This window comes from Sinocyclocheilus anshuiensis, unplaced genomic scaffold, assembly GCF_001515605.1.
Source record: "Sinocyclocheilus anshuiensis isolate Anshui unplaced genomic scaffold, SAMN03320099.WGS_v1.1 scaffold1621, whole genome shotgun sequence".
Taxonomy (NCBI): domain Eukaryota; kingdom Metazoa; phylum Chordata; class Actinopteri; order Cypriniformes; family Cyprinidae; genus Sinocyclocheilus; species Sinocyclocheilus anshuiensis.
The window spans coordinates 33229-51830 of NW_015540929.1; the positions used below are offsets into that span (position 1 = coordinate 33229).

Here is an 18602-nt window from a genome sequence, read left to right on the forward strand (position 1 = left end):
CACTTTTAAGATTTTATTTTGACGGAAATGGCAGTAGAGCGTTTATTTTGAAAGAAAGCTCCAGCTTCAGTGAAAAGCGAAAAATCTGCAGCGAAATAACTGGTGGCTGTTGCGTTCCCAAACGTGCGTTAAACTCAGCACGTGCAATAAACGAGTTGACTGCATTCATTCACTGTGAACAGAGCTGTTCTGTGGCGCGGAAAATGCATGAACAATGTGTGCGCTTCACTTTAAAACAAGCAGCAAAAACAGACTTGATGAAGGGATTAAGCCATATTGTGCTTTCGGTTTTAGTTCCTTTGAAAGATACTGTGCCAAAGCATAATGGCCCAAAACAAATATAATTAAAAAACTACACTTTGTTTGCCAGGAAGACCTATCGTTTCATATCATCATGTGAACACGATAATATCGAGACAGTTTTGCTATCACGATATTGTGATATTGATAATATTGTTACTTCCCTAATAAACAGTAATAAATGATTTTGAGACAAACAACATCTGACATGAATCATTACATATCAGAAATCACTGATCACAGATTAGGCATTAGAAAGAACACCGCTAATTAAATGTGATATTACTGTCAGGTCCATATCTTACAGTAAAAATCTGTTTGCAAAGCCTGCACCAAAACTTTGACCAATTTTCCAAAGAATCCAGATTGAAATGTACTCAACAACAGAGCCGGTGTAGTGCCGAAATTTGCACCCTGCCAGATTATGCACCCCCTAGTATTGGTAGGTTTAGGAGTAGGTGTGGGGCAGGGGTTAGGATGTGGGGTTGGGATTAGGCAATCAGGTAGCGACTTCAATGAGGGGGTGCATAATCTGGCAGGGGTGCAGAATTCGGCACAACACCGGCCCAAGGCATAAGCGAAGTAAGCGGCTGCTTAGGACCCCTTTGGCCACCAGGGGGCCCCCAAGAGTAAATGAAATTTCAGCTTGATTTTTATTTATTTATTTATTTTTATATATTGTCAATGGACAATGGTAATTATACAAAAATGCAATATTTAATAATTAAATAATCTATATGTATCTTATTTCCATAGCGACGTGTCCCTAGACTGTATAAGGACGTGCGTCATAGACAAATCAGAATCAGATCAGAGTTTACTGTAGGTTAGTCAGAATCCGATCTGAACTAATTGTTTTCACATGTTTACGGAGTGCTACGCACTTGCAGATCTTCCTGTTATAACAAGAAAAACGGTTTCTCACATAATCCATTTAAAATTTTAAGAAAAGTTTTGTTTGTCCACGTATACTGTTTCAGGAATGACAAACGCGAGTGTAACAAATTACGCGAGTGAATCAGATGAACTGTTCCACGAGTCATTGCTATGATTGACACTTTTGACAGTGAAAAAATTTTGTAGCAATGGACGGAATTAACTATCTGACAAGCCGATATCAGAATAGAGCTGTGCATTAAGTGATGCAGAGTAAATTCAGAGTAACAAACCCACAGCAGCGACAAGTCTGCTGGCTGAATATATTTAGCAGCTCCTACGGTTAAATATAAAATACTTAATGCATTATTATTTAATTATTATACCATTAATAAGTAACTTATTTATTCATACTTTAGTACACTAAAAGTACAAAAATTTGGTATAATAGTCATTTTATAATAAATCCAAAAGCAAGACGTGACAAAAACTAGGAAGTGGAAATGGCAACTGTCATTTCCAGTTGGATGGAACTGTCCAATCCTCATTTCCAGAGGATGGAAATGACATCCTCTGCTGTCATCTACTGTTTACAATGGTAATTTCATGTCATTTTCATCTTAAAAGTCTTTGTTTTTTACTAGGAGACACATTTTTGGCTAATTTTTTTTCATCTTCATGAATAAAAAGTGAATCTTTAAAGTGAATTTTACTGCACAACTGTAGAGTTAAAAAATAATATAGGCTTTAAAATATTTTAAGTGTTTAAAATAATTTACACTATAGACGAACAGTGGGTAAAGGGCAGAGTGTATTTTTTATTTTGTTCTATATTCATGCATCTCACTCCAGCCAGGCAACCAATGTTGGCAACCCCGATATAATATAACATTTAGCTAGTTTTAGATGAAAGTTTTTGTCTTCTGTGTAAAAAAAAAAAAACTTTCCTGGTATATATTTTTGTAATAAAACAATTCTGTTTCATAAAATTGGTACTGATAAGAGCTTAACATTATTTACCTTAGCCTACCTTTGGGGTCTTTGCTATTATATTCCAATATCATTATGCCTAAATTAGCTATAGATTAAGAGTTGTTGTTTTAGATGTGAGTTTAATTTATGTTGTTAAAATAACATTCTGTTCCACAAATGCATTGTCTGCTGGTTTATTTAGCTACTTTTCAGTACACCACATTAAGGATGCCACTTAGTACAAAACTTTGAATTTTAAAGCGCAAATTAACACCTGACCACTCTTGTGGGTTTACTACTGTGACAAGTGGGGCGGGCCGAGAGCTGTGGGAGCGGAGCGAGGCCAGTGGAGTAAATGGTAATGAGCGACACCTGCGCCACTCACTGGTCTCGAGTCCCACGGAGGAGCTCCGGAAGGATAAAAGGAGGAGTGACGACAGTGCTAGATTAAGAGTTGTTGTTTTTTATTGAGCGGCAACCTCCCGCTCTCTCTCGTGAAACCAACAAGGAAGTGACTTAAACTGTAATTCATCGACTGGCCGCTAGAGGCTGGCTGCAAAAGGGAGTCAATCCCATAGACTCTCCATGTTAAAATGCCCAACTTTACAGCAGAAAAAAACATGTTTACAGCCTGGTTCAAAAAGTGGTTTTGGTCTATATAGCTAATTTTGCCCTTCATGACAACTGTGAGGGGGGTGAATTTTTTTTATAACTCATCCGTTTAAATTATATTAAGCCTTAAAGTTCTGCATAATTAAGGATGTGGCCACTTGAGTGACAGGTGGATTGCCGGTGCTGTCATCACTGTCGAGCTAGGTGGGCGTGGTTTCAGCAGCCAGCTCCCACCTCTTTGGCCATTTTCGGTTATCTGGGAGTGACGCGCGGTGACGCGCTGCCAAGATGGCGACGGCTGGCTCCGCCTACTTTAGGCTTCAAAATGCTCGTCGGAAGTCTACGGGTTACGTCACGGACACTACGTCCATGTTTTTATGCAGTCTATGTTTTTTATGTACAAATAGCTTGCTGCTGTGATCATTTATGTTGTTAAAATAATATTCAGTTCTGTAAATGCATTGTCTGCTGGTTTATTTAGCTACTTTTCAGTACACCACATTAAGTATGCCACTTAGTCCTGTAAGACTTTGAATGTTAAAGTGCAAATTAACACCTGACCACTCTTGTGGGTTTGCTACTGTTACAATTAAAAATCATAGAAGGGTAAAAACATTGATATGATGTAAGCAAAACAGCTACAACACATAAAAATTATAATTGGTGTGTTAGATTTATAGTGTGCGAATAATCAAGCATTGACAATAATCAGTCATATTGGCAGAACCGAGGGGCCCCCAAATAAAATTCTGCTTAGGGCCACATAAAGGCTTTGGCCGGCCCTCGAATAATGCTCTGCTGAGAATTCTACATTTGCACTTTCTTAGCATTCCTTTTTAAGGTAATGTTATTTTTAGTCCAGTGATCCTGTATTGTTCTTCTCTCCTTTTCATCTCACTAAAGCCCAGCTCACACTCTGCGATTTTTTTTTTCCACGATTTGGTTGTCTGAGACCAATTTTGAAAATTCTAAAATATTTCTATAATTCTAGGCTAAAATCTGTAGGCTTTGATCGTTGGTTTGACATGTTCACCGACAGCCGATTCAGTGTTTCCCATACATTGATTTATTTGTGGCGACCACAATATCAAAACTGACCAACACAAATAGATTTTCCAATAGGCTTTGACTTCGTTGAATAAACATGAGCACTGCACGTTTCAAAATCGAAACCCGGTGCGGGTGTTTTATATCACTATTTCTGAAGGAAACCGACTGTCTTCAGAAAATTTTGGATGTCATTTTTATTTTATCTTGCATGTAATGTCTGATAAAGCAGCATTTGTGAGCAGAGCGCTGCTTTTTGTACAGCCGTTACCGGGGAAACCTTTATTTCTCCCGCTCTAAGCGGCTCCTGCTGGCAGAGAATGAATTTGCATGCATATGGCATATATAAGAGTGTAATGCCGAGTTCACACTGCACGATTTTAGCCCGATTTTTCACTCGCAGACAGGTTTTGCGAAATCGCCGACAAATGCCCGAAATCGGAGGCAAATCGGTGCTCGTTCACGCGAGTGACAATCACGCAGTTTGAATTATCAAAGACGCGATCTGAGGGAATCACCGACCCATCGCCGACGCCTGCAAAATATTTGGCATGCTAAATATCTGGAGCTGTCGGCGATTCACAATCACGCTTTGTGCAATGATTTCTGACTGAAAACTACATCGGCGATGACCTACAGCCAATGAGAGACCAAGATACAGGGCAGAGAGAAGTTCGGGGGGAGTTATAGACCAGAATATCAGTATTTTAATAGATATATGAACAATTATATCATACAGAAACAAGCACAAACATTTGCTTGACCAGCCACAACATCAGCATACTCCCTCCTGCATAATCTGTTTTTCTTTTTCTCCTTGTAGCTGGAAATCAGCTCACAGACAATTATATATATCTATATATATATATATATATTTTTTTTTTTAAGAATTCCAGTCTCGCTCGAGAACTCCGGTCTGACGCACGCGGGTCCTCGCGTTATTTCCTTATCACTTCTCGCGTGTGTTTTGTTGTGAAACGTAGTTTGCGGATAGTCTGTGGGAAACGCTGCGATTAATGGCTGTTGCGATCAAATTTTACCTCTGACGAAATTCTGGCAGTGTCAGAAGTTTTGGCGCACAGTCCTGCAGTGTGACTTCTACAGCGAACATCAAACTGTCTTCATTTTTCAAGACAAGCCATGATCAGAATTAATGCTAGAGATTTCTTCTAAACGCCATAAACTCCAGCGCTCCCGTCCTCTGCTCATGGAATTTATATGCTATGTTGCCTTTGCTATGATAAACATTGGTTGCGCTGCTGTTTTTATGTGGGTGTGTAGTACTGCTTACACTATTCTTAAATACGCCACTATTGCCGCCATTCATATACTTTTCATTATAGCTAACATCTCAGCCCCATGTGTAATGCAGCTCGCGGTCACTGAACGTGTATGGGTTGATAATGTAAAACTCCGGACAAGTTTTCTTGCACGCATCCATTTTTATCGCATCTTGACTAATGTACAGTCTGGCATTAATGACAACTGAGATCCCACAGAGTGACATCATAATGTTCGTACAGTCTGACAAGCAACAATCGTAAAGGACTATTAAAAACCGCACAGTGTGAGCCCGCCTTAACACTCCAGTGGGCTGGGCCATAGACGTGATGATGTAGAGGTAGGTGTTGATGTGATTCTGCAGAGGCAAGCTTTTGTTGCACTATGGTGTCATAATGTGACAAAATCTGAAACAAGTCATTGGTTGGTTTCAATAAAAGCTGTTTTTGGACAAACAAAAGTTTTGAGTTTTGAAACTTACGGGATGTTTTTATAGTACAATGACTCTTACATGTCAAAAGATCAAGGAAAATTTGATTTATCAATTCATGATCCCTTTAGAGTTCACTCCAGCCAATGAGCCTGCTCCAGAGTCCGCTTCAACCCAAGAAGTAGTCCCAAAGTCCACACCAATAAATAAACCTGCTTCTGAATCCACCCTAACCCATTAGTCCCCTCCAGAGTCAGCTCCACCCCTTGAGCACCAACCAATAAACCCAGTCCAGAGCCCGTTCCAGTCCACGAACACAGTTCAGTGTTGGCTCCAACCCCTGAGCACAGTCTAGAATCTGCTACAGAGTCCAGAGCAGTATCCCCTGAACACCTTGAGGGGATACTTGACCCAGAGGTTTCAGCCTCCTCAAACCCAATGCTCTCAGTGATGCCAAGTCAAATGGTCTCAGTGCTGGCCAGTCCGGTGGTCTCTGCGCTGCCAAATCAAATGATCAGAGCACTGCCCAGTCCGGTGGTTTCAGAGTTACTAAGCCCAATGCTCTGAGCACTGCCAAGTCAAGAGCTTTCAGCACTGGCCAGTCGGGTGGTCTCCATGCAGCAAAGTCAAATGGTCACAGTGCTGCCAAGTCCAGTGGTTTCAGAGCAAGTCCGGTAGTCTCAACACATCAGAATCAGGTGGTCCCAGAGTTGCCATCGTTTTCTGCTCTGTATATGATGGCTATTATCTGCTTGTGTGTTTGGGCCACACAAAACAATTCCTCATGAAGTGGTGGCATATACTTGTGAGCCCCTGTTTTCCCTGTAATCCCAAATTTCTCTGTCACGGCCAGAGAGGCCATTCCAGAGGTTCCTACCGGTTCCATTTTTACCACGGACATCATCCCTGAATCCCTTGCCTGTTCTGTGTTGGCTATGGAGGTCATTCCTGAGGTCCCTGCCTGTTCTGTTGCGACTAAGGAGGTTGTACCTGAAATTTTACCTGTACCATGTTGGCCAATCAGGCAGTTGTATGGTTAGCTACCTATCCTGTATCAGCCACAGATGCCATTCCCAAAGATTCTGTTTGTCCATTTCAGTCCGGGAGTCTGTATCAGAGTTCTCTGCCTGTTCTGATGTGACAGAGGAGGTCGTTCCTGAAACTTTTAGCTGTTCTTTGCTGGCCAAGGAGGCCTTTCCAGAGTTAGTTACCTGTCCTGAGTCAGCCAAATATGCCATTCCCAAAGATACGGTTTCCTATTTTGGCCTGGAAGGCTGTTTCCGAGTTCTCTGCCTGTCCTGTTATGAATGTGGAGGTTGTTCCTGAAACATTTGCCTGTTCTGTGTTAGCCAAGAAGGCTGATCTTGAAATAGTTAGCTGTCCTGTATCAGTCAAAGATCCTAGCCCCATCGTCTCTGCTATGGAGGCTTGTCCTAGTTCCTCCGTCCCAGCTTTGAAGGTTGCCTTAGAAGTCTGTTTGTGATGTTAGGTCAACTGCAATTTAGCCGGCACTCCTGACATTAGCAAGTCAGCCAGTTCTCTAGACATTCTCAGTTTTGCCTGCTCTCCAGACACTGTCAGTTCTGCCGGTTCTCCAGATGCTTTCAGTTCTGTTGAGAACTGAGTTGTTTTCAACCAGATATCATTGTTTCTTTCACAGAACAACAAACTGGATCCTAACCAGTCAGGTTTCAGGAGTGGCCATTCAACAAAAATTAACAGCAAAAAAACCCTTGCTACGTGTACTGCATTAAGCTAATGGAGACTTATTATAGCACTTGCATATCTTTGCTCTCTTGTTGATTTTGATTGCTTCCGTTGTTCTCATTTGTAAGTCGCTTTGGAAAAAGTGTCTGCTAAATGACTAAATGTAAATGTAATAAATGTATTGAATTAAGTACTGTCTGGGACACAGCTTGTGAATCATTTAGAACTAAATTAAACATTTCAGCTTTATTGCAAGTTTAAGAAAGAAACCCTTCTAAAAATCTTTTGGAATGTTCTCAAATAAAAACACCGCATGGTGATCAAAAATATATTCACAAGGTTTATTCATTTTATATTACTGACAAAACATAATCCCATACAAAAACATGATCCCAACATAATATACCAGTGTGTCAAAAATATATCACCTAGCCTTAGACTTGTTGTCAGCTGCATAGATGTGATCATTTATGTTGAGTCTTATGTCACCTCTCTTTATGGTTTCAGAATAAAGCCAGAAGATGCTATGGATTTTGGCGTTTCGCTTCTCTTTTATGGCCTGTACTATGGTGTACTCGGTCGGGATTTTGCAGAGATGTGTGCAGATTTTATGGCATCTACAGTTGGGGTAAGAGCTTAAATCGGTGGATAAACATTACATTGCTTTTACCTATGTACTGTATACCTTTTTCCTATAACATATGTTATGAACAGATATTTACTTGATTACAGTAAGTTTAGCCTGATTGCTGTCATACCAATTGCAAAAGCCATGTTTGTTTGAACAATCTATGATGAGCCAAACTGTGTAGCAAAAGCTCTAGCATGAAAGCGTCCTCAAATTATTATCTATTTTCACTCTGATTTTATTTACCAGGGTTCATGGAAAGCTAATAATATAAACAAATTGTAAAACTGGTTTCTAAGGCTGAATTTATAGCTTCTAAAAGAAATAGAAATTAACATTAAAATACTGTTCTGTACTTGTTTTATAGACATCATCAATACATTTTATTATTGCATCTGTTATAAATTGCTTTGTCAGGACAACCTGATGTACAGATCTGTTGTTTCAGTATTACAGTGCATCTGGAATGCCCACTAAGCACCTGTCAGACAGCATCTGTGCCGTCTGTGGTCAGCCAATTCTTGTGGATGTGAGTGAAGAAGGAATCATAGAGAACACATACAGACTGTCCTGCAATCATGTGTATCCTTTACTGTGTTTACATTTGTGTTCATTTGTCCTGTCTGCAAGCTCCAGGGTTTGTACAGAGTTTGGAAAGTTTGGAAAATGCTTGATTTAACTTATGTTTTCAAGGTTTAAAATGTAATTGAATTTTGAATATTGTCCTTGAAAATGCTTGACATTGAAAGTAACAACAGGTGCACTGGAGATGGTGGACCTGCCAAATATGGTGTTCTCTGTCAAATGCCAGTCGAGCTACATGGTCCTGGCACTGGTCCCATTAGAGGACGTCGGACCCTCATGCCACCCTCATGGACTGCACACCAGAAGCCTGATCCAAATATTCTACACAATTATTAGTGAATGAGACCCATTGATATTTGCACTAATAATCAGCTCTCACCAGTTATATATTGCATATTATGCATCTGATTGCATCTGATTATTCTTTGAACACTGAGCTTTCAACAACTGCATCTTGTCCTTTTTTTTTACTTGACTATTGGTTTTTATGTTGTCTTAGTTTCAGAAATGTCTATAAAGTGTTGCCATGGCAAACAAACAATTTGCAGAACAGTTTTTTTTAAACCAGAAAAGGTTATGCTTTATAATTAATAAGCTGTGGCTGAGTATCAAGCTTTTAAACCTCTGAACAACAGACCTTTATGTAAAGTGTATGCAACTATCGTTGTATTCTTTTTCATCCATCTCCTCATTATGTAAGCATATATAAGACAATGGGTCGCCAAATTTGGATTGATTATATGTATTCTATTTATATGCTTCTTGTTATGGTTTTATTCATTAACTTTCAAGTTTACACTGATATTAGTAAAATTACATGTAAAAGTTTGACAACATTTCTAACTTTTTGAAACCACAGACAATAGAGTTGTCATCATCTGGTACGTACACTAGATGCACACATTTGTTTCCTTAACCTATTTTTTCTCAGATTCCATGAGTTTTGCATACGTGGCTGGTGCATTGTGGGTAAGAAGCAGACATGTCCATACTGCAAAGAAAAAGTTGACCTTAAAAGGATGTTCAGTAACCCGTATCCTTTTTGACTTCCAAAACACTCAAATCAGTTAAATTCAACTTTAGCATATAAATGTGTAACTCGTCTCACACATTATAAATGCTTTTTACAAGATTTGTATTCTATATAGAGTCTGTGCATTTAAAAACCCTTTAAGTTCTGTAATGCTTTAAGCAAAAAAAAAAAAACATCGGCTAAATTTAGGGGTTTTTTTACTGTTCAAGCTTAGTATTGTGTATGTTATGTCATGCTTTTTCTAGATGTGTCAGAGGAGCCAACAGTAGTAATGGTTTGGGATCCCCCCCCCCAGTCATAAATTCAGCTGATTATAAAGTAGACTTGATAGATAGATAGATAGATAGATAGATAGATAGATAGATAGATAGAAGGGCTGGGTTTTGACACAAATTTCATGATTCGATTCTCATTCACAAGCTTGTGATTCGATTCGATTACCAATTCAATTCAATATCGATTATTTTGGATATATATCAGGTACAGTACTTGCCAAATTTTCTCAAGGAAAATAAATCTCTCAACTAATGCTGTAAAACATACAATGTTTGGTACTACATTACTATAATATTAAAGGTTAAAATTGACTGATTTGTAAGCTATACATCTGCTAAAATTACACTTAAGTTTTTAAAATAATAGTTACAATTACATAATAATATTTCTACTTCAATTCGTTTTTTGTTTTTTTTAATATAAACATTTAAATGGTGGCTGTCATAAAATATTGGATTTATTCAAACATAAATTAAACATTGAAGAACAGTAAAAATTATAATGAATATGTTATATGGTGCATATATTTAGCAAAATACCCCTCTCTACAGTTTATTTTTCTATCTGACTAAAGAGTTTATGGTCACAGAATATGTTTTTTTCTGAGGTAAATGTGACATTACATGACATTGTTTACAAGCCATTATTGACGTCTGCGTGGCTGAAACACTGATGGACCTTTTTCACAAGACTGTGATGACGCGTTTAACAGTCATCAGCATCGTAAATCCTCGAAAGTTTTTAATATTTTTTTTTTTTTTTGAGAAAACCAGAAATGTGAAAAGGGTCCATTGAGCGATTGCATGAGACAGGATACGGATTGTAAAGTTTTACTCTTTCTTTTAACTTACCTTCGGATGTTTAGTCATGTTTATTTTGTGCTGAAACTGGTATTAATGTGGAGGAGATGATCAGTTCACTTGCGCCTCGCGCTGCCGCATCTGTTGTACTGAGGCTGTCTGTCACTTCACATTAAACAGTGCCAAAACGGCATTTATTGTTTAAATACTACAATACAATGGACAGAATTTTAAATCTGAGACTTTTTCATATTAAAAGTACCAAAGCACAATGCTTATTGAGATTTATTGGATGGGAAGTGTCCTTCAATGTTCCGTCCATTAACTGAAAACAGGCTATAGACTAATCGATTCTTGGGATTTAAGAATCGATATCTTTCCGTAAAAATGAGAATCGATTAATATCGAGATATCGATAATTTTTTTTTTAACCAGCCCTGATAGATAGATAGATAGATAGATAGATAGATAGATAGATAGATAGATTTAAAGGGATAGTTCACCCAACAAATAAAATGTATGTCATTATTTACTCACCCTCGTGTCGGTCCAAACTAGTAAGACCTTTGCTCATCTTCGGAACACAAATTAAAATATTTTTGATGAAATCTGAGAGCTTTCTGACACCTTGCAACTGAACGCAACTGAAACATTTTATAGCCCAGAAAGGTAGTAAGGACATTGTTAAAATAGTGTGTGTGTGTTTGACATCAGTGGTTCAACCGTAATGTTATGAAGCTAAGCAAAGAAAACAAAAGTCCACACTTTTGTGACATAATGCTGCTTTGACTGCCGGGTAGAAGTCGACTGCGTAGCTCGCAGGCTTGCGGGCTCAGCATAAGTGCACATCGAGGGCACATAGCGGCCGCAAAGGAGGCGCTTGTTAGCACCCATCTGAAAGCTAAAATAATTAATGGGACACCCTATGGTCTCGTGGACTTAACGGACATGCGCACACAGCGGCCAAAAGTCCTCAAGACTGAAAGTGCACATGAAGTGTGCCATTTGGAACGGGACCAATTTCTTCTCTTCAGTGTCAGTCTCCACCGCCATTCAGTGCTGCTGACACAGGAGCCGGCGTTCTGACGTAGGAAGTCCATTTCCCTTAGTTCATCGTCTTTATATTCTGGTTCAAATAAGTAAGGCTGGGCAAAAATTTGCAAGTCATCCTCTCTGTCGAAATATTCAGACATGTTTACGAAGACTTTTTGTACAGCATGCATCTTCTACTGTAAACAAAGTGCATTGCATCCAGGTTCTACGCCAGAACGCTGGCTCCTGCATCAGCTACACCACATGCATGCATCGTAGCACTCTCATGAATGGCAGCAGAGAATGACACTGAAGAGAAGTCGTTTTTATTTTCTTTGTGCGCAAAAGTATTCTTGTAGCTTCATAACGTTACGGTTGAACCACTGATGTCACATGGACTATTTTAACAATGCCCTTACTACCTTTTTGGGCCATAAAACCGTAAATAAGTTGCGTTGCTGTCTATGCAGGGTCAGAAAGCTGTCGGATTTCATAAAAAATATATTAATTTGTGTTCCGAAGATGAACAAAAGTTTTACGGGTTTGGAACAACATGAGGATGAGTAATTAATGACAGAATTTTTATTTTTGGGTGAACTATCCCTTAAAGTAGGGTGGCCATATGTGCCATTTTTACGGGACACGTTCTGGCCAGGATTTTTATATTGCCTAAAACATCAAAAGTAGTTTCACCAATAACATGCAAGTATTGTACATAATCGACCAATTGTTGCGCGTGAGAAGGAGAGATCTACAGAGAACAATCAAAGCAATGCAAAAATGTGCACGTTAGGTGTTTGTTCGTTCGTTTGTTCGACTTGAAGCAGCGCTGCACACCGATCATTGTTTGACACCAAAGCAAGTCAAATGTGTAAGTAGCCATCTGCTCTGCTTTCTATAGCTCTCGTGAATGTCATACAACGATCGATCTGCACAGTGCAAACAGCCAAAACCTGGATATTTTAGGCAATATAGAAATCCTGGCAAGCACGTGTCCCATAAAAATGGACCGTATGGTCACCCTACCTTTAAGCTTAGTACATTGCATGACACTCTGTCCAGATAATTGTCTAGGATAATGCCTTTTCACACGTATGCTCCAGTTTCTGTGAGAATGTCACTGATACCATACGTAAGGCATTTGTTATAAGACTGTGCTATGCCACTTACTTGTATGTTACACTTAATACACTTTATTTTGCTGCTCTCTGGAATACTTGATACTAGACTTGTGCCGGTATTCGGTAATGCTAGATATATCACGGTAATGAATATGCACGATATTGTTATCGTGGGCGCTTCTAAATACCGTGAAAAATTATATATTACAAATTATTCCGAATTTTTAATGCAATACCAATCGTACTCGGTTACTAACGTAACCTCGGATCCCTGAGATACGGGAATGAGTACTGCGTAGCTAGACGCTATGGGGAAACCTCCTTTTTCTCTGAGGAATGAAGACTTTTCAATCACACAGTGTAACTGCACAGCCATTGGTTCGTGCAGTAAATTAAAAACAAACCAATGGCTCTGCAGCAGTGCTGCATGAGCCTATGATGATGAAGCCCGCCAGAGCCCGCCAGAATGGGCGGAGCCATCTGGCTATATAAGCGGGCATTACACCATAGGATCTCAGGTAAATTCGACTGAAGTGACGACACAGAGTCGTGCAGCGTCATGGCACGGCAAGCAACACAATACTCATTCCCGTATCTCAGGGAACCAAGGTTACGTTAGTAACAGAGTATGTTCCCTTTCGATACTTCACTCGTACTGCATCGCTAGATGCTATGGGGAACCAGTACAATCCCGCCATGCCATGAAAGAGGAACGACTGACATGAACTGGCCTTGAGCAATTAAGGCTCAGAGGGACCAAGTATAAACAGGGTGAGCCCTGCAGGAGGCAAGAGGGCAAAACTCACCGAGGTCAACCCAGCCTTGGATAATCGTTCCAAACTATTTTGTACAGCCCCAGCACTTCTAAAAGGGCCAAGAGCATACATGAAGTCAGGCAAATGCCTGAAGGATTAGACCTGCCCTTAGGCAGGTGCGTGCCCCTTTAAGCAGATAGAATCTGAGCCTGCAAGGCCGGAACGTCCAAGTTATAGAACCTGGCGAAGGTGGACGGTGAGACCCAGCCGGCCACCGCACAAATGTCTGTTATGGACACACCGCTAGACCACGCCCAAGATGAGGCCACGCCCCGAGTGGAATGGGCTTTTAACTCCTATGGGGCATTGCAGGCCCAGGGAGGAGTATGCGTAACAATACAATAGCTTCAACTAACCATCAAGAAATTCTCTGCTTTGTGACCGGAGACCCTTTGGTGCAGCCACCAAAGCATACAAAGAGTTGTTCCGACTGTCTGAACAGGGCGGAATGCTCGATGTAAATTCTCAGTGCCCTGACAGGGCAGAGAAGGTTAAACTCCAGGTCCTCCACCGAAGGAGGAAGCGCAGAGAGAGTGAAAACCTGTGCTCTAAACGGGGTGTAAAGCGCTTTAGGGACGTATCCATGCCTTGGCTTTAGGATGACTTTGGAGTCGCTAGGCCGTGTCCGCGCAGCTCTCAGCTCGTCCCCTGCTGCTATCCGGTGAGTTCTAAAATAGCAAATTTCTAGCGACAGTGTTGCAAATGTTGCACTGCGAGTGTGGCTCGTGCTCCCATTTGTCCTCTCTCAGCAAAAGCTCGGAGAAAAAAACAACAGAGCCACGAAGCTGAGCAACCGGGTTTGAGTGATCCCATGCTGGCTCAGAGTCCGCGTGCTCGCTCTCCCCGCAGTGCTCTGATCCGCCGGTGTGTTTACACATGAGAATCAGCACCCCTCGTTACTTCAAGTGACTCTATCCTCTTAGGCGGATCAGACTAGAAAGCTGTCGCTGACAGCTTTGCGTGTGTGTGCATCACTGAAGCTGCCCTCACACAGACAGGCAGCTTTCACTGAAAGCCAGAGTGTGCCCCTGATTCACTCGTGGATTCCCGTCTATGAAGGCGGCCCCGCCTCCCCCGCTTTCATCTTTCTTTTCTCCCAGTCACCTCGGAGAAAGAAATTTTGAACTTGTGGGCTGAGCGATCAGGCTTGAGTGATTTTCACGCCCGGCACACATCCCGCGTGCTCACTTTGATCTGTCAGTGTGTGTTAACACATGAAGATTAGCGCCCCTCATTACATCGAGCAGCTCAGTCCTTCTAGGCGGATCAGAGTAGAATGTTGCACTAAGGCAGCCCTGCCTCCCCCACTCTCATGTTTCTCTTCTCCCAGTCACCTCGGAGAAAGAAAACGATGAACTCGTGGGGCTGAGCGATCAGGCTTGAGTGATTTTCACGCAGGCACAGCCCCGTGTTTCACTCTCCATGCAGCACTTTGATCTGCCAGTGTGTTTACACCGAGGATTAGCGCCTCTCGTTTGTCGAGCGGCTTAATCCTTCAAAGCAGATCGGAGCAGAATGCTGTCACCTGTGATTTACAATATCGCTGGCAGCATTCATTTATGTGTGCCGCTCGGGCCACGCCCACGCTGAGGCTGCACTCACTAAGACAGAAAGCTCTCATTACGAGAGTTTGTGTCTCACTCTGCTTTGCTCGCGGTTCGCCTTCAATGAAGACGGCCCCGCCCCTCTCCTCATCTGCTACGAGCGGATCTGAGAGAATGCGCGCAGCACCTTTGATCTGCCAGGTGTGTTTACACGAAAGGATCTTCTGTGCCCTTCTAACGAGTGGTTTGATCCTTTTAGGCAGATTTAAAGAGAATGCTGTCACTAGTGATTATTCTCACTGACAGCTTCAGAGTTGGACGCATCTGGGCCATGCCCATGCTGAGGCCACACCCACGGGGGTGGACTGCTCTCGCTGCGAGAGCATTGAGTCCAGCACAGCATTACAGCCTCTCTTATGCCTCCAAGCACCCTGTTCAATTCCGGGTGCCGATGGCAGTGTGTTTGTTGTAATTGCGGTTGTGAACACTGGGCCTGTCCAAATAGTGCCCACACAACCAGCCGCTGTTATAGCGAGAAAAAATTTTTTTTTAAACCCAACCAATCATTTTCAAAAAGAGAGTAAATTGCCTCTTCCACTTATCATGAGTGTCAGGTCCCCACAAGGCGGCCTACCACTCGAACCAATCCAACCCCTGGTCACGCGGGCTGAGGCCTGGCAGGCCATCCCCGGAGTGTCAGACTGGGTTTTGGTGATAATATAACGAGTTTATACACTTCAGTTCGCTCGAAGACCCCCGCGATTCAGCAGTGTGGTTCCCACCTTAGTGCAGAGCAAGGATCACGGATCACGTCTTGTGATCCGAGGTGATGAATTTACTGGCAAAAGGAGCCTTAGAAATGGTTCCACCAGCTCAGAGCAAGTCAGGCTTCTACAGCAGTTACTTCTTCGTCCCCAAAAAAGGATGGCGGCCTCCGGCCCATCCTCGATCTCGGCCATTCAGAATGACTACTCTGAAACAGATCCTCTCGCAAATACACCCAGGGGACTGGTTATTATCTCTGGATCTGAAAGACGCTTAATTTCACATCCCGGTAGCCCCCCATCACAAACTATCCTTGAGATTCGCCTTCAAGGAACTGGCAAATCAATACACGGTCCTGCCCTTCGGACTGTCCCTGGCTCCTCGCACTTTACGAAATGCATGGTCTCTCTCCACTTTGAGACAGATGGGAGTCCGCATTCTGAATTACCTCGATGACTGGCTCATCTTAGCCCAGTCAGAGGCCGAGCTAATATCCCACAGGTCCCTCCTCCTCAGCCACTTAGAGTGCCTGGGACTCAGGCTCAGTTTTGCAAAGAGCTTACTGTCTCCCAGCCAACGAACTTCATTCCTGGGAGCAGTTTTTGACTCCACATGAGTCCACATGAAGGCAGTAGTCACACCAGAACGTGCATTGGCCATACAACAGCTCACAGCTTCTTTCAAAATCGGAGCTTCTCACCCCCTCAAAACGTTTCAAAAGATGCTATGCCTCATGGCCCCTCCATCGCCGGTACTACAGCTGGGCCTGCTCCGCATGAGACCCATTCAGTACTGGCTGAAACCACAAATTCTGCCCCATGCATGGCATCACGGACGCATGCGTGTCAGGGTGAGCCAGGCCTGAGCTCTGGCCCCTTGGAAAGACCCACAGTGGTTCAAGCAGCATGACTATGGGCATGATTCACAGAAGGAAGGTTGTCTCAACAGATGCATCCAACACATGTTGGGGAGCTCTGTGCGAGGGCAGACCGACCGGCTCCTGGTCGGATGCAGAAAGTCGGCTACACATCAACTGCCTCGAGGTGACGGCAGTATGTCTAGCCCTTCAGACATTCTTACCGGATCTGAAGGGACACTACGTGCGAGTCCGCCAGACAGCATGACAGTGGTATCTTATATAAATCGCCATGGCGAGCTCACCTCAAAACGCCTTTTCGAGATGGTAAAATGCCTCGAGTGGGCACATCCCAACCTGCATTCATTGAGGGCAGCACATGTGTCCGGCGTATTGAGCCAAGTAGAAGACATGCTATCTCGGAGCAATGTCCCCTCAGAGGAGTGGATGCTCCATCCACAAACAGTTCAGAGAATCTGGGAGATCTTTGGCAGGGCAGAGGTCGACCTCTTTGCCTCAAAAGACAACTCTCACTGCCCAACTTATTTTTCGAAGAGCGATGATGTGTTGGCCCACGATTGGCCCAACCTCCTCCTGTATGCTTTTCCCCCGATCGTTCTGATCCCTCGGGTAATCAGGCGAGTCAGAGAACACAGACACAGGGTCCTTCTGGTGGCCCCGCTCTGGAGGAACCAGGTTTGGGTTTCAGAGCTGTCTCAGCTGCTGATAGCAGCCCTGTGGCCCATTCCCCTGAGGCAGGACCTTATCTCTCAGGCAAACAGGTCGATTTGGCACCTGGGCTCTCAACGGGAGTCAGTAGATCTCCCTGAGAGCGTCCTGAATAATATTTCAGAGGCCAGAGCCCCGTCTACGAGATGCCTCTATGCATTTAAATGGTCTGTCTTTTCTGCCTGGTGCACAACCCATGGCGAAGACCCAGCTTCATGTGACATATCGGTGATATTGTCCTATCTACAAGAGCTGTTGGGCAGGGGCCGCTCCCCTGCCATGCTCAAAGTCTATGTGGCAGCTGTAGCAGCTTCCCATGCTCCTATAGCCGGACAGTCTGTGGGCCGGAACAACTTAGTTGTTCATTTCCTGAGGGGATACAGGAGGCTCAATCCGCCCCGGTCCCCCACAGTCCCTGCGTGGGACCTGCCCACGGTCCTGATAGCCCTTAAGGGATCCCTCTTTGAGCCACTACAGTCTGATCAGCATCCTTCTGTCTCGAGAGACAATGGAGTATCTGCACCCGGGTCAGTCTGTTGTGGAATTGCAGTGCCTGCTGTGGCTAAACAGTCCAATACGCGAGCGGCAGAGTCTGTTGCAGTTACTGCTGGTGAAGCCTGAGACCGCTTCTGTGGGCACTGACTCTGCTCTCTGCCGTCTGCACTGCCTTTTCTCCTCCCACTGGTCCTCTCTCTTTCCCTCGCTCAGCTTTGTGCTGGTACTTACGGCGAGCTGCCAGCCGACAGTCTACGGTAGTAGCTTCCAAGTCTGCAGGATTCAGGCTTCCGGCTTTCAGGTCACGCTTGCAGAAGTCTTTGTACCAGAGCACTGGTCTGCCTGTTGGTCTGGTGCCGGAGGCGAGCTTGCCGTACATGATGTCCTTAGGAATCCGGCCATCCTGCATTTGGAAGACATGGCCGAGCCAGCATAGGCGTCTTTGTGATAGGAGTGCGTGCATGCTGAATGTTTTTGCCTGGGCCAGCACTTCAGTGTTTGGGACACGGTCCTGCCAGGTGATGCCCAGGATCCTCCTCAGGCAGCGCAGGTGGAAAGAGTTGAGTCTGCGTTCTTGCCAGGTGTACATAGTCCACGTCTCACTGCCGTAGAGAAGAGTGCTGAGGACATTGGCCTGGTACACTTTCATCTTGGTGTTGGTGGTGAGCATGCTATTGTTCCACACTCTCTTGGTCAGG

The 18602-nt window shown here is 43.1% G+C and overlaps 1 protein-coding gene across 1 annotated transcript in view; it reads left to right on the top strand.

Moving 5' to 3' along the window:
• The window catches only part of rnf121 (ring finger protein 121), a gene marked incomplete at its 5' end in the record, with an annotated part of 59947 nt that overhangs the window by 30836 nt on the left and 10509 nt on the right, over positions 1 to 18602 (top strand). The window contains 3 exons of the mRNA XM_016487403.1: positions 7733 to 7853; positions 8302 to 8435; positions 9370 to 9471. Of these exons, the coding sequence (XP_016342889.1) occupies positions 7733 to 7853; positions 8302 to 8435; positions 9370 to 9471 (357 nt within the window). The remainder of the gene's footprint in view (positions 1 to 7732; positions 7854 to 8301; positions 8436 to 9369; positions 9472 to 18602) is intronic.